Source organism: Brachycentrus maculatus, unplaced genomic scaffold (assembly GCF_059751285.1).
Source record: "Brachycentrus maculatus isolate JH-2025_06_01 unplaced genomic scaffold, ASM5975128v1 h1tg000370l, whole genome shotgun sequence".
NCBI classification, from domain to species: domain Eukaryota; kingdom Metazoa; phylum Arthropoda; class Insecta; order Trichoptera; family Brachycentridae; genus Brachycentrus; species Brachycentrus maculatus.
The window spans coordinates 2903334-2919134 of record NW_028281119.1 but is presented as its reverse complement, the minus strand read 5'-3'; the positions used below and the strand labels follow the sequence as shown (position 1 = coordinate 2919134).

Here is a 15801-nt window from a genome sequence, read left to right as displayed (position 1 = left end):
ATACTTAAATACCACTATGCAGTGGTATTTACATACAGAGTAAAACAAGAGTTTGAAACAAAATGCAAAACATATTCCTTTAACATCTACGTTTGGAAGTTAAAACAATTGAATGTTAACATCTTAGTACTTTTCGCTTGACCCTACGTTGAAATAAATAAAAAAAAAACGAAATGTAATAAAAATGTTTTTAATTGTTTTCAATTGTTATACAATGAAACCTCTATCTATCGTTTTTCGAAAAATCGTTTTCCCGGATGTATCGTTTTTCTTCTACCCTAAATTAATTTCATACAAAAACAGATTGCATTGATCGTTTCTGTCTACTATTTTACCGCATTCATCGTTTGAATTATGCTGCATATTTTATATAATTTGTCTGTTTTGTTTTTACTTTTTTTTACATTTTTCCCAATTTTGCTACATTCGACGACAATATTTCAACGTGAAACAATAAACGACATTCGACAACAATATTCGACAATATTTCAATATTTCAACGGGATACAGACTATCAAAAGCTTGTGTGATGGATACAGAAAGAGGTCTGAAGATCTTTGGATTCTGTTCAACTTTGTATATTTATTTTTTTAATAAATACATTTATTTACATCTAAAACATGTATTCTTAAAATTTCAACATACCAATGATTATGCAGATTGGAAGGACGGTATTTTTACTCGATCGTTTATCCTTGTGTATTGACTTCTTAATCCCACATTCATTGTTTTCCCGCATTTATAGTTTATTTCAATAGGTCCCTTTAAAAACGATAGATAGAGGTTTCACTGTATTAACAAGTAATTAAATTAAACAGAACGTCAAAACTTCAGTAAACAATTTATTTCAGACAGAATATTCTAATGAGTTTCTTATTATAGGGTAGAACAGTATCGGTTGCGCTACAAAATAGTTTTTCATAAATCTTCTTCCTACGTTGATCGCCTCTCTAGCTAGCTTCTACGGCCATGAGACTGCCTTCTCTAAAGATTTTTGCTGTCCAGCTCTGCGGTCCTGCTGATCTGAGCTCTCATCTTTTCCAGCAATCATTGGATCTCGTAGTACCTTTTGGGAGTTTCTAAGAGGTCCCTTGAGTGTTTCTTTCAAGAGTGGGGGTGCGCGATAGCATATTTTCCAAACTGGAGTTCTACATTCTCGAAGAGCATCGTGATGGGGTAGTTGGTTGGGTTTTTGAAAATATTTTTATGGCATATTAAGGGGAGTTACTTAAGTTTACTCGGAATGCACCACACCATTTAACTGTAGCATACTGAAGGAAGGATTGAGGCATGAAATGTCATCCTTTCTTCATTTATTAAGCACATTTTAAATTTGATAAACTAGTAAAAGAGTTTTCTTATTGTTTTCACCATTCTTTTTATTTATTTGATTTTTTCCCCGCTTTTACAAACTTATTATATACTCACTTAAAACACACCATACCATGTAAATACCACCGTATAGTAATAATAAAGTATGTAAGTAACAACGAATGGAATTATTGTTTTAATTATCTTGTGATTTTATATATTTTTGAAATTATATTAAAACATGCCCTTGTTTGAGACGAATAAAATGCAAGTAATAAAATGATAAATTGATTAAAAAATGTCCTAACAGAATAAAAAAGATTTAAAATTATAATGAAGTTAAATGTACAAGACGAAAAAAAACATTTACATAACTTTTGACCAAGTTGATCCTTGGTAGAAAGTTAAGAAGAGAAAATGATGAAGCAAAACAGTTGAACGTTTTATAATTAATAAGGTAAGTTGAGAAAAATTTGTGTGTCTTGATTAAATATTTATTGTTCGGAAGAAAATTTGGAATGGGGATTCAGGAAGTGGTTACCCAATGCTTCCTGGATGGATCTTTGAAGCGTACCTGGATCGCTTCACAGCGTATATTTTCTTAACAGATCTTGCATTTATTAGGTACAAAAGGTTTAGTAAAACAAAACGATCTTTAAACTCGAGTTTTTAAACCAATATTTTGCCAGAAAAAGTTGGATAATTATTTTCTTTGTTTGATAATAATAAAAATTAAAAATCAAAGTCTCGGATAAAAACTTTTTAGACATCCATCATACTTTCTGGGCCTTGCTCCTTCGAACTACTACCGGGTTAGTATAATAATTTAATGTAATGTTCTGAGAAGGAAAAAATTACACTCACTGTGATAATCTGAAAAATGGCATAACTGAATATTCCGAGTCAAGCCCATGTTTTTTTTTTGAAAAGGCATTAATATACAACCCGAAAAATGGAAGCAGGTCACAGAGAATAAAGGAAAATATAAATTGTTATTTAACTTGTAAAATAAAGAAAAAATAAGAATACAAAATTTCGAGTGTGTCACTTGTTCACAAATCTGGATAAATCAAATAATAAGAGCTTTTTCATACTATTTTTTAAGGTCTCAACACAGACGAAGACAAATATGGAAGTCAACACAAATGCCCAGACATCCATATTCTTCTTCATCCATGTTGAGATGTTAAAAAATAATATTAAAATAGAATTTCCCAACATTTTTTATTTTAAATACGATATTTTCGGGTACCCCTTATTTATAATAAAAATGATTGTTACACATATATATATATATATATATATATATATATATATATATATATATATATATATATATATATATATATATATATATATATATATATATATGCGTGTGTGTGTGTGTGTGTATATGTGTTCATATTATGTATATAAGGTACGATGTTACGCCAATCATGCGATATTTTAGGCCCCCAAATACTTGCTACTTCGAGTGACAGTAACCACGTGAACGGTTGGCGTGAGTCCAACGTATCACGTGAACTTAAATACGCGCTCTCATAAATTATTATATTCAGCGACTTAGTTCTGAAGCCATGGGATAATGGCATCTCATTTACATTTTCATTATCATAATATAATAAATATAACAACCATTATATGAATGGAAGCGATTTTTTTCTGTTTTCAAAGCCGACTAAATTATCTTCGCGCTACGTTAGCGTTGGCCTAGCAAAATATTTCAAAATGCAATGATATACTTACTTATATAAAGTTGCATTTTTAATTTTATAACGTTTTTTTATTTAAAAAAAATCATAACCACAGTCGAATTTGTACACTTCAATTGAGACATAAAAAACAATAACTAACGAGCCATGGACAAAAAATAACATATTTCAAAGCACATAATAAAATAGTAATAATCTTAGCGTCCGGTGAAAAATGGCAAGCTCATTATAAAATTCAATAACATTACATAGAAAAAGTAAACATTCCTTATCTTAGATTTTTATCGTGTTCTATTTACGGTCAGTAATTTAGCATTTTACTATTTTAACTATAAATTCAATGAAATTAATATTATTCTAATACAAATGGAAGAAATTGTAGCAAATTCTCAGATATTCTGCGTGAGCTTTTTATAAGATTACAATTTTAGTGTTTTTAAAATTATTTTAAGCTTTACAGTTGGTATGGCATAACACTGATATCATTCATTTCATACTTTAATCAAACTACCGCAAATGGGAAGAGAGAAAAATTAACAGAGTACCATGAATAAAATAAAAACGAATAATACTTTTTTTGATAAAAAAACGAGAGCTGAATAAAAAAATGGCGAGAACATATTTGTATCGGGAAATATATTTTTGAGGAAGAATAGCCAAATCAATTTTGATATTTCGATATTACGTTTTTTAAATCAAATCCAACTACAACGTTCAGGTAAAAAAATGGAAAAAAGAGCGGAGTAAAAATAAATGTGAAATTAAAATTATAAACAAATAAAAAACAAAAAAAGCGTTATGATACATTAAAGCAGTTGAACGGAACAACTACCTCAGCATTATATACATATATATATATATATATATATATATATATATATATATATATATATATATATATATATATATATATATATATATATATATATATATATATATATATATATATATATATATATATATATATATATATATATATATATATATATATATATATATTAAAACCTATTATGAAACGTGTTTCGATGCATTGTGCATCGTTTTCAAACACCCGGTGTTTGAAAACGGTGCTGAATGCATCGAAATGCGTGTCATAAAAGATTTCAAGAATTAATGATATTTACTAAGTAAAACTTAAATTAAAAGTAGATTTTATCTTATTTATTAGTAAAAAATATATATAAATATATACATTTAAAAAAAATAGAAAGCGACATTAGTTTTTTCAATATGTTTTTAACAGCATAATTTTTTTCAATATACTGTATTAAGATGAACACTTTAATAAAAACAACACTTAAGAGTTTTTGTTGGAAACTAAATAGTAAAATAAATTAATTCAGCCATGTAGGCCAAATTAATTTATTTTACTATTTCGCTTTGTTTCTGGTCTGTTTATTATGTTCAGAATAAAAATCCGCCAATTTATTCATACACGTAAATGAACAAAGAATTAAAAACGGTAAAATAATATTATATTATTTAAATTGATTAGGTCTCCTTTTTTATAATTTTCTTACAAAAAGAAACTACAAACTGAATTTCACGGGGGGAAACAAAACGAGGACTTAAAATAAGTACTTTGAAGATCGTACAGGTCCTTATGCTAATCCCCTACAATAATAATATCATGTATATAGCAAACTTACTAACCATCACCCCGCTTCACCACAGGGTTGGGTGAGGAGAATAGAATGCTTATCAATTTCAAGTTTTTGAAATATTTGATCATGCCCAGTTTTCGTAGGTCTTTTGCTCCTATTTCAAATTGCCTTCGCATATATTTTTTTACTGTTTTTTCCTCAGTCATTCTTCTAAACAATCTCAAAACACATTTCTTAATTTTTTCGATAATGCTTAGCTCAGCCTTGCATTATTTCCTTATTTCAATGCAAATATCCATACATCGTTTTCCCGCACAATCATCTGAAAGCATTCGTCTAATTTCATCCTTATTTTGCCAACTCCATGCTTCACATTCACAGATTGGGGTTTATACCAGGCCTCCGTTGTGTACTGTTAGTTTAGCTTTCTTTAATAGGCTTTTGTTTGCTATAAGCGCCTTTGAGGTAGTATTTTACGAAAATGGCGCTATCGAAATTATCCAAATTTATTATTATTATTATTATTAACTGATTTCAGTGCACAATACATTCTGTTTCCATCATTCTCACTCTATTATTTTTCTTATTTAATCTTCTCATCCCTAAAAACATATTTTTTAAATATACAAGACTATCTATCCCTTCCAAGTTGAGTATACAAGTGAATAAAATATTGGATAAATAATACGTACGTTAAAATGTAAACTAATTATGCAAATATTTAAACAAAATGAGATTAGTCACAGAAAAGTTAATAGATGTAAGCCCGTTATTAATGTACAATATTTAAGAAACATTACCGAAGAAAATTCAAGTTGTTATACTTTTCCCCAGAGAGTAGAGAAAGATTTTATTGAATTTGTCTACTGAGTTATAAGGAGAATTTCTGAGAACAAACTTTGTCAAACATTAAAATGCCTAAAGTTCGGGGAAACTAATTCTCTCGCGACACTTGAAAATAAATACAAAATGTTGGTGCTGTTCTTCTACCAGGATAACACGAACACGCAGGTGTTCAAGAATTATTCACTTATCAAATAATATTATCATATTTTCAACTCATAAGGAATGAACGCAGCTTAATTACATGGAAACACCCAAAATCAAATAAAACTTCTCAAAGATGGTTGTTATTCACAACGCAGATTCGGCGAGATTACGAATATTTTTTTTCCTGAAAGTAATTTATTGATACAGCAGATACTTTGTAGTATTATAATTGTATTCAAATCATACTTTATTAAAACTAATAGTAATAAAACATTAATCAACAATATGACATAACGAAAGTTAATCCGGAAGAAAAAAGAAAATCTGTCAAATGTCGTTTTTCACATTTTCATAAATGATTGATAATGATGATGACGTTGAATATATCGAAGCACGCGTCGCATTAGATTCATTAATATGCTATTCATTGATTTGGCATTAACTTTGTGGAATGACATATTGATTATTTAAAATTGCACACTTGTATTAGACCACTAATTGAGTTTAATTTCACATGACTAGTTTAACTACAGGGGTGGTTATTACCCCACCCACCTCTACCAACACCTCACGAGTCTATAAAGTAGAATGGAAATATGTTTTCTGTTAAATAGCTATTGGAAACTTAAAATTATATTACAGTAAATCACTTTTGAACAATTTGGAGTAATTAAATAACATATGTAAAATTAATAATAAAAAAATTATATATATATATATATGTAAATTTATAAACACACACACACACTACTACCCAGAATACATTGTTTGTCATGACATCTTTGAGGCTCCCCATGAAGGAGTTGAATGTTGACATTCAGCCAATTTTTAGTTCATATTGGCTTTTGGAAACGATGCCGAATCTTCATGAAGGTAAATGGCGTCGACCTAAATTCTTTACATGCCCAGGGATTCAATGCTCCTTACAGCACTATTTTGTGAAACACAGTTGCCACTATGGTCAATTTTACGATGGTCAGCGATCGAACTCTCAACATCTCGTATGACCTCTCAGTCAACCGAATAGTATGGTTTTGTTTGTTACGATGTGCTGAGTTGTGCACTTTTTATCGACAGAGAAGAGTACATTTGGAAATGCACCATTCGTGGTCAAGCAGTTAATAGCATTGAAGTCCATCGTCGATAAAACTCAAACTTAACAAGGTAGAAAAAATGCTTCCACAGGATTATGAATGTTAAAATTATACATTAACTATCAAATTTAACCCAGTGTTCATTTGTAGAATTGTTTTCAAGACTTCATATAATACTCAATGTTGATAAGAGAACCGCAGATGATGAAGCATATTTTTTTTACAGTTTTGACAAAAAATCTGAAGAATAAAAAAAAATTATGTTTTTGAGAACAATTTCTTTCCCAAAATCAAAATATTAAATTAACATAACTAGTATTAACTGGAAATTATTATAACAAATCTGTAATTCAACATATGTGCACTTTAAAAATCAGGTAATATCTGAAAAATGTGTTCGTGGATATTAAGAAAAAAGTTGCTAATGAGGTGTTTATAAAACATCTGAATCAACTGTAAGCAAAAATGAATTAAGTATCATCGAACACATTAATCTTTAATTAGAATTAATATGTTTGTAGATTTGGATAAAAGTGATTTATTAGCTTAAAATTTTGACTATACGCATATCCGACAACCTGACATTTATTCAACATGCTATATTTCCATTTCCATGGCAAAATTATTTGATATCTAATCGGAAATTAATTTTACTACTCCATGCTGATTATTCTAATTTCACAAACTTTACAAACGTACATAAAAACTTTTTTTTTTTAAAACTTGATTTAACAAAAATAGTTTTAATTGATATTAGTAATGTTAGTAAATAACCACTCACCGACTACTTCTGTCTACCGATTTCGAGACGTACCCGTCTCTTCGTCAGGACATACACTACAATTTAACAATCATGCGAACAACACTACACCACACCCACTTAGTACTATTCACATACACTATCACTACACATGCAAAACATGCAGAGCGAGTTGTTAGTCCCACCATGCTTTTGGGAAACTAAATTTAGTTTCCCAAAAGCATGGTGTATTTCCCAAAAGATTGCGATGTAAGATCCGGGTGTATGGACCAATGCTTATGTGAGATTCGAAAAAGAAATTAGAGTGAAAGTAGGAATAGCTCGGGGTCCCGTTTTCTAATTAAGGACCATCTGGTGTATTTGTCGTTTGATGCTCTTGGAAGTATTATGTCAGTATATTACCCCCAGGATAAATAAACAGTAGAAAACGGGTACAGCACCGAAAGTGTGAGTTTCCTCGAAACCAATGTATATCTACATATTATAAGTACAATACCACAATTATAATTTTACATTTTTTTTTTAAATCTGATGGTTTCAAATGTCTGCGTAATCGGAGGGCATGCATGACTAACGTGACCATTTATTTTTTTCGGTGAAAACGGTACATCTACCAATTTTTACGTGATAGTATGTATATTCAAGAAAACACGTATTATTTCATGGTTTTTATGTATTAATAAAAAGAAAGAAAATAAGAAGAATAAATAGTGTAAATATGAACAAATTATGTTGTTCAGGCTATCTAAAAACGGGACATCCCGTTCAAAACGGGACGTATGGTCACTTTATGCATGACTAGATATATGGATGTGAATGAAGCTAGGAGTGTATGTCAGGACAGAAGAGTGTGGAGTTCCATCCTCTGCGGGGAAACGGCGTAATGGTAGTAGTAGTAATTTTACATTATTGTTTCGAATAAAGGTCGGGTTTAATATGATTAAATATAACTGTCTGCTACTGGCACTTAAGTGGCATTATTCAAACCATTTTCAAAATCATAAACAGTAACACACTCCTAAAAGCTTCAGGTACCCATTCAGTGAAAATTGTGTTTTTTGTAAATATGTATATGAAAATATTCCAAGGTTGAACGTGAGTAAACACAGTAAGATGATTCTCTATGGATTTTTCTTTACCAACACAATGGTTTACGTTTATGTACAATAGGTACACATAAAACCGGATGAGTACTCAGGAAAATGCGGTAGAACTACCTGTTTTCCTTCTCACAATGGAAAATATAATCAAGTGTATCAGGTTCCACGAAAAGTCGAAAATTAGAAAGTGTTTGTAAAGGTACAAGTAAGAAAAAAAATATTTATGTACTAAAATCGGGAGGAAATCAACAGAGGAGGCTAAAAAATAAACAAATATACAAGTTTTTTGTAAATTCTTATTTTTAAGCTTTATACAAATGTTTCACAGATTTTTAAGCATTTTAAACATTATTAAAATATGTGAGAAAGGGTACTCCCAATTCTAATTGTTTGATTTTTTATGGAGTATTATGTAATATAAATATTTTCACAACCGCAATTTGAAGAATTAAAAAGATCATTTAAAGTAACGTCGGAAAAATAGAGAAAAAACATGTTTCTTTTATTTTCTTTTCGTTCTTTTCTATGCTATGAAAAGAATCAACTTTTCTTAGTAAAATCCCAAGACACGTAAAAGAAAATTACCTTGATTACCTCAATAGATAAAAAAATTAAATAATTTTTTTATAATAAACAGTAAAACGGTAAAACATCAACCAAACTCATTTTAGTGTAAAAGGATTATTTAAAAATCAGAAACCTACCATTTACTGGCTAAACAGGTCTTTTTTAACGGTATTTTAAAGAAATGAATAAGATCGAACAGTCACTTACGCTGTTCCGCTAGTTTAAAATACTTTTTTTTTAATACGTTTCTTTAAATATCTGGTGCACATAAATTTAAAAAAAAAACAAAACAAAAATTAAGTCATTAATCGTGAAGATTAAAAATAAAAATAAAATAAAGTAATATCTCAAAGATTCAAACATATTTTTAAAATATTTATCCTACGTATTTTTTTTCTTGCAGTATATTGCGAAGGTCGTGCCAAGAGTCGCATTTGTAAACAATACATTACATTCGGTTAATTTAAATGATGAAGGTGTATAAAATTTATAGTCAGCCACCAAGGACAGAGGTAGGAACGCAAAATATTCTATCACGAAGTTATAATAAGAAGTACTTACCAGGAAGTGCTGTAATTATAAAATCAATGGATGAAACGAAGAATACCTCGAAAATAATATTAAGGATTTTTATTAGTATACAAAAAGTAACGGCAACATTACAATAACAAAATTATTTATATTTCAAATCGCTTCTTGATTGTAAAATACAACCGCATTTACATCAACTAACTGTTTAAGGTTCGTTTAAAACAAGAAAGTGAATAAATAAGCTGATACACGAATAATAATATTTCCTTACCATACTAAACATTATTCCGGTATATCTATTATGCAAAAGAAACAAGAGTTTCGCTCTTCTTTCTTGGAAATGATGCGCGGAAACAGAAATATGCTCGAATATATTATTCAGATCTTATTCGAGGAATGCCCGTTTTGTCTCGGTCTCAACTCAAATGATCTGTAACAAGATCGTCGTCATGCCTAAAGACTAGAAACGGAGCAGAAGCGACATGCCGACATAAGATCCGAGAAGTTGGAGAAGGTAATGGAATATTTACTTAGACTTGGGTGTTTTTCTTCTCCTCCGGCAGCGAGTGTGTTTGGAGCACCTGCGAAACAGCGCAAGCGGGAGAGAGGCTAACGTCCCGATGTACCCCATTGTGGGTGTATCGCTTAATAACGACCACGGATTGCGAGCTACAAATCCACCTTCAAGACTCCTCCACTAGTATGCGATGCGAAACCGACTCGACGAAGATGCGCTACAACAATGAGTCGGCTTCCGTACAGGATGATTGTTCTCGTACCGCAATCTCTCCTATACCTGTGTTCATCCGTTGACATTCAGGTATACAGGTGACTTCATATGTCACCCACTAATATATACAAACGTAGAGTAACAATCACTTTAACGAAACATCACATATTGTAATTCGTTTTCCATTTAAGTCATCGCAATATTTGCTACATTCATTAAATATGACGTCGACAATTTCAAGTATAACTTTACGTAGAACTATCGAATTAAACAATGTGAAATCAGAATATCGATTTTGGCTTAGTTTTAATTTTCAGAAGCGGTCATTACGCAGTTTCGATTTCAACTGAATATCACTTTTTTAAGCTATCACAAGATATTTAACTGAAACAGAGAATGTTATGTACAAACTGATAACACTTTTGTCTCGTAATCACCGAATCGACTAATCTCCGCAGCACATACAGTAGGCAATTGGAAAATGGTTCTCCCAATGAAGCTTAACTAGGAACGTCCGACTGCAACTGTATTCGCGACTGCAAGGTTCCGATGCGTTTGCAAGCAGTCACCCACTATCCATGTATGGGCAAATAAGGTAAAACGCGATACTGTGCATGTTATTATGCATATACACAACACATATCTCGTTACACTTGACCGAATATCAGGAAGAAACGCCCCCATGAAGCCAATTAAAATTATTTACAATTCGAAAGCAAAGAGCGCCAGGAAAATTAAGTACAAAAAAATAGAATACTTCCAATTATAATACTACGAAATAATTTACATACTTTTGAATGAAGTATAAGTTCATTCATAATAATTCACTGAGTTGATTTTTTTCCAATTAATTACTAAAAAAATTACGAGGATACTTTAAAAAAAATATTTAAAAAATCTTATTATTCTGATGGTCACACAATTATTTACGTGCAGTTATGTACATATATGTCTATTATGACATCAGTCATTAAAAGTCAATTTACCAGTATATATGTACATATTTAAATCAAACACTGATTTTAAGAGTCTAATAAATTGTATTTTTTTACTAAAAACACATAAAAATAAAATTTGTGACAATTGTTTCGCCTTGGCATTTTCAAATTAAAATGCCATAACAAGGCACATTTTTATGTGTTTTTAATAATAAAATACAATTTAGTACACTGTAAAAATTACTGTTTAATTTTTATATTTAATATATAAATTAAAATAGAGTTCTACAAATTAAACCCCAAATCAATTAATAAACAAAACAAATCCCATCCCTATAAAAAAAATCTAATGATGTTATGCTATTTCCTGGCACCCTCTTAAAGTCCTACTGATATTCGGAAAACGTTCACTAAATTTCCATAAACCTAGCGGCGGTCAGGTGAGGCGGGATGCAAGTAACGCAGGAGCAGCGGTAGTATAGGCAAATACCCGGCGATGTATTTATTATGACTGACCGCTGGTTAGTGCAGGCGTACCTTCGGCGGCCGCGACACCGCGAGCCGGAAAACTGGTCTGCCTTGATTCCACTTTTCGGTTACTGGAATCGCCGGTCAGTGTGCACACAGCGTGACGGGGCGAAATGAGCCCGATCTGCATGATGCCGGCGGAAGACGATTCGGTGAAACGCCTATTGTTTAACACTCTCCTTATCATTCATCGTTTACTTTGTGTAATACCACTTTGTGTTATACCACTTATTACACAAAGTAAACTATGAATGATAACGAGAGTGTAATATTACCATACCACAAAATTATCAATGCTTTAAAATAAAACAAAATAGTCTATTGTTTATTTCGAGTACTGCATTGGGAAATGGATTCAGTAGACAAATTCCGTGATAATAATAACAAAAACAAAAGTAATACAACGAAAGTTTAATTTTACTGAAAGCACAATAGATTTTTAAAAATACAGATTTCAAGCCTGGAAGGATATTATAAAGAATTCTATTGATATATATTAAATATTGTTTATATTTCACAACTCATAATGTTTCATGTCATTTGTTAGTATTGTCATTATTTATTAAAATCATACATATTTAAAATATAACAAAAAGACCCAACATACGGTAGGCATAGCATTTGCGTGAGTATACGTTAAAGCTGAAGCTAATTGCAACAATTTTAAACCAGAAAATCTGGTTGAAAAGCAAGATAAATCGTAAAAAATTAAGAATTATATCATAAATACACAGGACGAATTAAGGTATTAAAATGTGAATATTAAAGTCTGTCGTTTCAAGGTTGACCTCATTCAGTAACCGAGCTCGGCACCTCATGCGCGGTAACTAAAGTGCTAACCACTACACTACGGAAGGTGATGAGACAGTAATATTAGAGAAAAAATAAGCATTTAAAATAAGCTGACTTACAAAGTCACTCGCTTTACAAAGTAGATACAAAATGAAGAACAAGATGGGACATGAATTGTAATTTAAACGGAAAACGTTAAGATGTCGTGGAACATTCGAGCAAACGAGTTTCTCTAATACGTTACATTGCTTTTATTAGCGCTTAGAGCAGCGTTTATTTAATAGGGTGAATTTGTAACAGGCATTCACCCCTATTTGACTGCTAGCTTCAACTGTTTTCTATAATAGGTACATTGTTTCAACATAGATTTGTATTTTACAAGAAACCCTACAAAATAGTAAAATCCGATAAGTATATACCATTTCCTATATTCTTTTCCGAGAGATGTATTGTTTAATAATACAAAAATACTTCGTAAAAAAATATTTCCGCACGTTTTTTTTCGATACATTATGTTGAATCATTAAATACTGATTAGTTTATATGTCAAACCATGATCATTACCGTTACGGATACAACCATCCAATAATAAGAAGTTACCGAGCTAATCCCGGGGTAATCAAATATGTAAGTAATGGAAATGATAGGAAAAAGGTAGAGAACAAAACAGGGAGCATTCCACCAGGCAACCCTGACGAATTGTACATATACCTAATTGGAATGACAAAGACAGCCATGTTTCAGGTTGAACTCAACAAGAAAAGAAAAAATATTATTGTATTCAATACAAGGAAAAGAGTGGTTGACTGGAAAATATAGCCGATGGGAATAAGTCAGCCATTTGTTCAATTACTGTCTGTGGCTTTGTTGTGACGTTACTTTACGTCCAATGTAATATTGAATTATATTTTGCCAATAATAAAATACAAAATTAAGGTAATACTTTATTTGACAGTAAAATATATCATTACATTATTACGAACCTTATGAAATAAGCAGATTCTTTGCATTAATTTGATTAATTGTTTGCATAGCGTTGTTTGTTGGCTGTGCGTATATCGCTCACTCCTTTCAACAACGTCATATATCAAAAATCGTCAATTTTCAGCTGTGCATGTTTTCGGAATGCCCAGAAAATGTACTACATCCCAGCAAAAGCGGCATATTTTTAACTTAATATTTACCCGCTTCAGGGCAGTAAGTGTTGTTTATGCTTTTTGAAAAAAAAAAAGATATTTTTTAATATTTTTTTTTTAAATACACTAAATTTTTTTCAAATGGAGAAAAAAACATTCAGCTTTTACCTAAAAAGATTTGTTGTACAGTAAAAGGTTCAATAAGTAGCTTGATATTTATTTTTAATACATTTTAATATATTTTTAAACTTTAAAAACGATCTCCTGAAAAAGGATCAAGTTTTTTGATATATGGCGTTGATTAACGGAGTGAGCGTCATGTGAAATTTCTATAAAATAATTTACAAAGGTATTTACAAATTTTATTTACAAGGTATTATAAAATTTGGACGTACTAGTAAGTTATTATTATTTTGTATAGATTATCTTCAAGTTTGCAAATTTCTTCAAATGTTAATATTATTGGACTCGCGGGTACTTCTCTCATATAATGAGTTAGTATAGTGATTATGTTTTGTATAGGCACATATTAAAGCAATTAATATACATAGGAAAAGTTCAGATAAAGAGGATATTTTTAATGTTCATAAATATTCGTCAAATACGTTTTTTTTTAGATTTGAGATACAATTTCCAATACCATTTTTATGTTTTATTACAATTCTGATTAAGAGGTGTAGGCGATTAAATATCAAAATGTATACGGAGATGCTTCATTTCACTGCCAGTCAGAACTGAGATTATCACCGGTCAGTAAAGCGGATAAATCAATTTTCAATTATGTAGTATCAATCAAATTATGAACACACGATATTTTAATGTTCAACGTTTTTATTTAAATACACATGAATTTCAACTACCATTTTTTTTACTTAAAGAGTAAAGCTAACATTTATAAAAAAAAAATTCAAGCCATTAATTTATGTAAAACTCAATTATTTTTAATTATCATTCTATTATAGTGCGAAGTTTCACTTAAGATTTAAAATTCTTTCAAAGTATAGTTTATAAGTAAACGAGTATATCGGAGGTTTTGTTAGATTTTTTTTTCATTAATAAAACGATCCATTTTTTGTATGCTTGAAGCTTAAAATGATGAATTTACTCGTCATATAATGGATCAAAAATTAACATGAAAAAGCAATAAATTGTAAATAATATTTCAGTCTTTACATTACGTCTGTTGTAAGATCAGTTGATGATGCTTCAACTTTAAAATAAAGGTGACGATTGACAAATTGTAATAAAAAACTAATGACTAACAAATAAAAAAAATACAATTGACATTGACATACTAAAATAATAAAAATAATATTAAAGAATTACATGGCGATTTCTGTAAATGTCTTCAGTTTGAAAAATTCGTCGTAAGATAAAAGTGTTGAATAAAATCCATTATTTTACGAAGATTGGTAAATATTTGATACTTCAGAACAGTAAACGTGAACCTGAGAATAACATTAAACAAACAGAAAAGAGAAAAAAATACATTGTGTGGTAGAACAAACAGTAATCTTGGAGTAAAATAAACTCACCTATGTCTCACCGCTATAGGAATTGTGAGCTACAGAATAATATATGTTTTCTTTTGTTGTTTACCTTCTTTCAAGACAGTTGACGTCACATGTAAAGGCGTGGAAAAATACTCAAGAAATAACAATAAAAATGTACGATTACTACAACAAAAAACATCGACTTTAAGTACATTTGGTGTTAAACGCAGGTCGGTCGCAATCATCACAGTAAGAATTGAATATCGTTAGAAATACTGGAAACAATATAAGTATGTAGGTATCTAAGAATAGCTAATTCTACAGGAGTATCAATTTAATAAATTAATATTTTTTGTCTTTCATGTTTTGGTCAAGAAAGATACTTCATTGTACTATTTATAAAAAAATCCAAAATATAATTTCTTCATAGCTAAAGTGTTCGAGAAAGGAATTTACTCGAATAGTATTACAATTTCTGCAAAAAAAGGTTACGCGTCCAATTTTTATGTAAATCC

At 30.2% G+C, this 15801-nt stretch overlaps 1 protein-coding gene across 5 annotated transcripts in view; it reads right to left on the bottom strand.

The window, feature by feature from the left end:
• LOC148303406 (eye-specific diacylglycerol kinase-like) overlaps positions 1-15801 on the bottom strand; it is a 192776-nt gene that overhangs the window by 138476 nt on the left and 38499 nt on the right. Inside the window, exons 1-2 of one of the 5 annotated variants that reach the window (XM_088270060.1) lie at positions 11764-11825; positions 10200-11051 (exon numbers count right to left, since the gene is read on the bottom strand). The exons of 2 other annotated variants lie outside the window; for them this stretch is intronic. In XM_088270060.1, coding sequence (XP_088126186.1) covers positions 10200-10300 — 101 coding nt within the window. In that variant the 5' untranslated portion in view covers positions 10301-11051; positions 11764-11825. Of the gene's footprint in view, positions 1-10199; positions 11718-11763; positions 11826-15801 lie in introns of those variants that run through there. 2 more of the 5 variants (XM_088270062.1, XM_088270061.1) reach the window with 2 other exon arrangements.